This window comes from Eptatretus burgeri, chromosome 8 (genome assembly GCF_056783735.1).
Source record: "Eptatretus burgeri isolate ZD-2024b chromosome 8, Ebu_testis_v1, whole genome shotgun sequence".
NCBI lineage: Eukaryota > Metazoa > Chordata > Myxini > Myxiniformes > Myxinidae > Eptatretus > Eptatretus burgeri.
In genome coordinates this window covers 4,792,168-4,798,365 of record NC_140968.1, presented here as the reverse complement: position 1 = coordinate 4,798,365, position 6,198 = coordinate 4,792,168, and the positions used below count along the sequence as shown (strand labels likewise).

The 6,198-nt window shown below is 45.5% G+C and overlaps 2 protein-coding genes across 3 annotated transcripts in view; one reads left to right on the top strand and one right to left on the bottom strand.

The window, feature by feature from the left end:
- The window catches only part of LOC147020972 (uncharacterized), a 39,473-nt gene that overhangs the window by 8,650 nt on the left and 24,625 nt on the right, over window positions 1-6,198 (top strand). The window contains exons 7-11 of the mRNA XM_085893548.1: window positions 263-425; window positions 1,545-1,705; window positions 1,909-2,113; window positions 2,891-3,059; window positions 5,281-5,472. Of these exons, the coding sequence (XP_085749674.1) occupies window positions 263-425; window positions 1,545-1,705; window positions 1,909-2,113; window positions 2,891-3,059; window positions 5,281-5,472 (890 nt within the window). The remainder of the gene's footprint in view (window positions 1-262; window positions 426-1,544; window positions 1,706-1,908; window positions 2,114-2,890; window positions 3,060-5,280; window positions 5,473-6,198) is intronic.
- The window catches only part of SMIM13 (small integral membrane protein 13), a 93,743-nt gene that overhangs the window by 85,144 nt on the left and 2,401 nt on the right, over window positions 1-6,198 (bottom strand). The gene's annotated exons all lie outside the window — the stretch shown is intronic.

The following is a 6,198-nucleotide window of genomic DNA, read 5'->3' as shown; positions in this document are numbered from 1 at the left end:
TACTTGTACATCACAACGTCGGAATAAAGAAAATGATTTGCCAAAGTGTGTAAACTAAGGCTCATGGAGGAATTTGTGCACAAATCACATACAAGGAGACCTAAGTGTACCGCTACATGAATTACAAGGATTGAAATCGTATGTGCTCAGGTGGGAACACTAAACAGGCCGATTCAGACCACATGGGATTACAAGGGTTATGAAACGTGTACCTTTCAGAGTTGAGACATATTTTTGTTATTTCTTCACTCCATCCCGACAGAGCACCGCTGAAACGCACATCATCACACGCACACAATTCTCTCGTATCCTCCACTTCCTCGGCCTGCACGTGACCAGTGATGAGCTGCACCTTGTGTGTGACAAGTTCGTCGTTGGAAGCAATTTCGTAAACTACCTGCTTTTTGTGAAGGCTGTGGAACCAGGTAAGGAAAGGAACGAGATGACAAAACAAACAAACAAACAAATGAGCTCGGGTTGGGCTCGGTGAAGGTTAATGGGGACAAAGAAGATCGCAAGTGGGGATGGGGCATGATACGAGTTGGTAGTGCGCTGGCTGCTTGAAGCCCTGGAAGGGGTGAGTGCAATAGAACATTCTCTGGAAGGTAGTTTCACAAATGCTTGAAAGAGGACCAAAAGCACGGAGGTCGATGGAAATCCTGGATTTTGAGAGTTTAACCAGGAGGGGATTATTAAAAGTCAGAGGGCTGAGAGAGAGAGCAGCAAGAGCAACACCGGAAAATAGACAGTTTGAAAAAATTAAATGAAAAAAAGACGCAACTGACCTCTCTGCAATGTGAGAGCAACAAACCCTGTGCTTCAGTCTCATTGTGAGATGCCAATAATGTTGACTAACGAGGTGGGATGATCGCTGTAGAACACACACAACCACTTCCAACGGAGGGAATCCGAGAAGGAGAATGAGGAAAGGGTGGAATATTGGATGATGCAAGGGTTGACTCAGTCGTCCAATGATCTGGCAGGAGAAGATGGGCCAATCACAACCATGATCACCACTCTGCGTGCGCCCGCCATGACAAAGTTAAAATTTTTAAATGCTCCGCGAAAGTTTTGGGATGTAGGAATTCTGAATGTGCAGGTAACCAAATACGAGCAGCGAGTGTACACAACCAACGGGGATGGCGGTTGTGTATCATGATTGAGCTTTGGAAGTACTACCGACCGACGGGCAGTGGTGGTGGTGGGGTGGGGGCATACAGGCACTTGTTGCCACAAGTTTGAAACATTTTGAGGGGCGCTGTGGTAAGAGTTTGGGGTCACCGACGACAAGCTATTGGTTATTTGAAGCCCTGTGACAACTTCATATTCCAGAAAATCCAGGAGAGATGTGATACTGGGGTGCAAGCCCGTAGGGGAGAGCATTACTCCATTGTGCTATGGCCAAAGTAAACAGTCGGTTGTGAGTGGTTTTGAGATATATTTTTAAAGGATATTCAAAAGCCTTTTCTGCTGTAAAATGACTGTGGAAGTATTATTGGGTATTCGCAATCCGTTTGGTGAAACATTGATTTTGTCTGCATAAGGAACAGGTGCTCTGGGAGACAGGAAGAGGGACTCCACGAAAGCTGCAAAGGTCATCGAAGGAACAAAATCGGAGCAGGTGACTGCACAGACCTCCGGAATCGTGGATCCAAACAAGTTTCGGATTCACCTGCAGAAGTACCTTGAGGTCTATGGAGTCCGGGTAAAGGATCAAACGCCGCTTCACCGTGATTACTCAAGGGTTGCTTTTTATTCATATTTTACCAACAGTATTCTTGCTGTAGTTTGACTGTGCCACATATGGGTTCTTCATGTGCAGCATTTGAGACAGCGACTGTATAATTTCTCAAGTTATTGTTTGGCCTGGTTGAGATAGAGATAACCTTCTGACGTGGTTCTTTCCAGCTGCAAGAGTTTATTCGGGATTTTGACCCTCTTCGCTCCGGCTTGGTGTCCACGTCGGTGCTTCGCCGTGCAATCAGCATGGCCGGCTTGCGTCCAGAGCCGAGCCAGGCAGTCTTCGATGCATTCGCCAGTTGTTACAAAGATCTGCGCCAGCCAGGCTACATACGTTACAATGAGATGTTGGCTCACCTGCAGCTTCCTATAGGTAGGCATCAGTCATGCTTGATCCAATCTCCTTTAAAGATAAAGCCACTGGGATCTGCAACCGGGACCTCAAGGTCGCAAGTAAAGATTTTGGTGACGGTATGTTTGCGTCAATCTTTTCCCATATGCCTGCTGTTGGCTTAATGGTTAGGGTGGTGAGCTTTGGATCTTCGGGTCCTGAGTTCAAATCCCGTTCAACTGTTGAATTAATACCAGGTGGGGTTGACTGCCTGTCATCCCTCCGAGGTCGGCAACATGAGTGCCAGCATGCTGGTATCCTGTGTCGGAATGGTGACCCATCCAGGATTATACCCAATAGCCAAGGAGACTGCTTAGGCAGCACAAACGCTCTGCACAGAGTATGGTCCCGATGGATTCGATGGATCAGTGAGTGGTTGAACCAGAGGACAAATGAGAAAATATGGACAATCAGCTTAGATTTGGAAAAGACGATCACAAACAAAGGATGGACAAAGATAACATCAAGGGAAGGAAGGATTGATTGCTCGCCCAGAGGAGTTTGGCCAGGAAAAAGTGAAAGATCCTCGAGGTCACTCATGACCCCAAAGTGTCGGGTTGGCATTCAGATCTTAGAAATGTCAACAGGATCTACCTCGTACCCAATTTTGATATTGCTATCAGATGCTAAGTCAGCGGAAACATGTGGTCGTGTGATTAAAGACGGGTTTGTACTCGTGCGAGACATTCTTACCACTACAAGATGCATTAAGCTTTGAAATATCATTGCTGGATGTGTTATGCCCTGTTCTGCTCACAGACAATCTCGGATTGCGGAATGGCTTCCACATGCCTGTGCCTCAGCACCGACACGCTGAGGATTTGCAAGAAGACCAGCAAGGTGTGCTCGAGAAAGTCCTCCGACACTTTAAAAACACCATCCTGCAGCGCAGGCTCAATGTCGAACCATTATTTCGAGAATTTGATCGGTGAGAAATATTTCCTTGCAACCAAATTTGCTTTCTTATTGTTTAAAAAAACGGGAATCCAAGTATAAATAGGCTTTTTACTTTCATAACTTAGTATCTCTCCAAATGACATTATCCAAATCCATGGTGCTTCGAATCACACCGACTCCAACAATTAGTATCTATCCTTCTGGAAAGAGGCAAATCTAACGAACACGTGCCCAATGTCAAATAATAAGGCAATAATATATACATATAGATACAATATACATACTGGTAGATAGATCCAGTCACTTCGCTGATGAGAATATTAAGGGGGTGAAGAGAAAGAGGGAGGGAGAGAGAGAAGGGAGGGGAAGGTGAGAGAGAGGAGGGAGGGGAGGGAGGAGAAAGAAAAAGAGAGAGAGAGAGAGGTTGCGAGAGAGAGAGAGGTTGCGAGAGAGAGAGAGAGAGAGAGAGAGAGAGAGAGAGAGAGAGAGAGAGAGACAGAGAGAGAGAGAGAGAGAGAGAGAGAGAGAGAGAGAGAGAGAGGTTGCGAGAGAGAGAGAGAGAGAGAGAGAGAGAGAGAGAGAGAGAGAGAGAGAGAGAGAGAGAGAGAGAGAGAGAGAGAGAGAGAGAGAGAGAGAGAGAGAGAGAGAGAGAGAGAGAGAGAGAGAGAGAGAGAGAGAGAGAGAGAGAGAGAGAGAGAGAGAGAGAGAGAGAGAGAGAGAGAGAGAGAGAGAGAGAGAGAGAGAGAGAGAGGAGGGTGAGGGAGTTAGGAGGGGGAGGAGGGAAAACGACACCTCACCAAATGTCAGTATACACTCCAGGTGGGGGGTAGTAGGGAGGGGGAAGGGGTTTTGGAGGAGGTAAGTGTGAGGGAAGGGGTTCTCGATTTGCATTGTGGGAAAGTGGGGATGGGGTGGGGGAGGTAGTGCAGGATTGAACGAAATGGGGTATGTTAAAACAGCATGCGAAGACTGCCGGGAAATGCCCATGGGGGTGGAGAGGGAAGGGGTTTGAGAGGAGGTGGAGGGAAGACAGCACAAGGGGAGGGGAAGGGAAGGCAGAGCAATAGGAAGGGAAAGTGGTGTGAGGGGAAGGGAAGGGTGCAAAAATGCACCCAAACAGCAACATTTACTTTTTAACCACCGTGTTCCATATAAAACCAGGCGGGAGCATTTAAAACCCAGACCATCTACCTTAGTGTAGTAGATAGTAGAAATATCGTGCAAATTATGATACAAGCATCAAATTTGGCATTTCTGTTCTGCAGGGCTTTCTGATCAAATCTGCCTGATTGGCCATTTGAAAATCCAAATTTTGAAAAATTTGAAGAAAAAAAAAAACTTAAAAAAAATTTGAAGTCACAGCTCGTTGAAATTCTTGAAGTGCAAGTGAACATTCCAGACAGAGAACCAAGGGGAGATGCAGTCATCATTGATGGCTCATCACTTATCAATGCCCTACCTCCACGTACTTCAAAGCTATTTGATGACTTTGCTCCGAGTGAAACCAAGATAGCAACTCAATTAACATTTTAAAAATCCATTAAATAATTAAAATTGATAGATCAACCTAAACCTTTCCCGTCACTGGGGACGGGTACTTTTTCTAGTATCGGAAGGATAATAATGTGAAATCTCTACCAGGAACAAATCGAGGTAGGATGATTCTTCATTCAGATATCATTCACTTTGCAAGTCCTGTATCTTGTAGCAATGAATCTGTACAGGCATTTCTCTTTCCACGTACTCTCGATATAATTTCAAGGCGCATATGGCTTACGGCACGTTTGCTTTGCTTCACTGCGACAACAGCATAACTGTTTCAATATTTCAACCTTGTAAAGTACAGTACTGTAATATTTGCCATCTCAGAGGTTGTGTCATCAATTAAAGTCCAGCAGAGTCACCAATGACCTCAACAAAGGATGAAAGCAGCTTGCCTTTCCTGATTTGGCCTACAGGGGGCATCAATCCATTCTTCATGGTTGACTTTGTTATCTTGGTACGTTTCACAGAAGAGCGAATTCAGTTCGGGCATTTTGTGCAGAACTAAAAAAAAAAAAAAAAACAGACGTGGAGATCAGGAGTTCAATATGTAACTGATGCTCACAGCACGAAGTTAGTTCTTTGCTCGATCGTACTTTGTTTTAGCTAAAAGGTCAAACTGTGACATCCTCTTTGTGAGGATTTCTTTTTGGTTCTGAATTTGGCTCTCACTTCCCATGAAATCAAAGAAATGGGACTTCCCTTCGCAGGCACTACAAAGGATGCGTTTCAGAGTTTCGACTCCAGCAGATCATTTCCCAGCTCAGTGTGAGGGTCAGCGAGGCAGACGTTGCTGTGCTTCTGGCTGCCTTCCCTGGTGGAACCACCATGACACCCCAAAGCGTCGATAATGTCTTCAACTACCGCACTTTTTTGGAGCGACTTGAGTCAATGGACAAGAGGTACTCCCATCGCAGCAACCCTTGCAGAGATCGTCACATGTTTGAGGAATAGAAAAAGAAAAACTGGATTTGAAGGCACTATATGCGATCAGGACAAAAATAGGACATTAATACGCGGCTTATATTACCGGCATATCAGTGTTTTGTAAATCCCAACCTCTTGTGGATTGTTGGCACAATCGTTTTTTTTTTTTTGTTTTTTTTTCCTAACGTCGCATTGTTCTGACATTGTGGCTGGCAGGATAGCTTTGAGATTGGTGCACTCGCCATCCAGCTTGGGTTCAAATCTCAGGCAGCTATAAACTATCACCCTGGTGTTATGCATGCCGGGGATGCATTACTTGTGTGCTGTCCATCAGGAGGACGTAAAGCCGGAGGACCCATCTGCGAACACTGCTCAATCGATCCCACGGCGTCGTGCATGAAGAATAGGCGAGTTATCGAAGGCACCCTGAACACGTCACAAATTCCTGCCAAAATCACTTCCGGTCGAACACCAGGCCTGGCCAACCGGTTCGTGAAGACTTGGGCCAAAATACTTTCCCCAGCCAACCCCATAAGAAGATGGGAGTAATTGGCCCCATTAAAGTCGAAGTAATATTTCCTTGACGTCATCACATAGTACCCTTGTCCTAAGTCATCATGTAAGGTGCATTTGGTTTTGTGCACTTGTGTAATAAAAACATCAAGCCTTTCCTCGGAATAGATATGAATGAGCGGAAGATT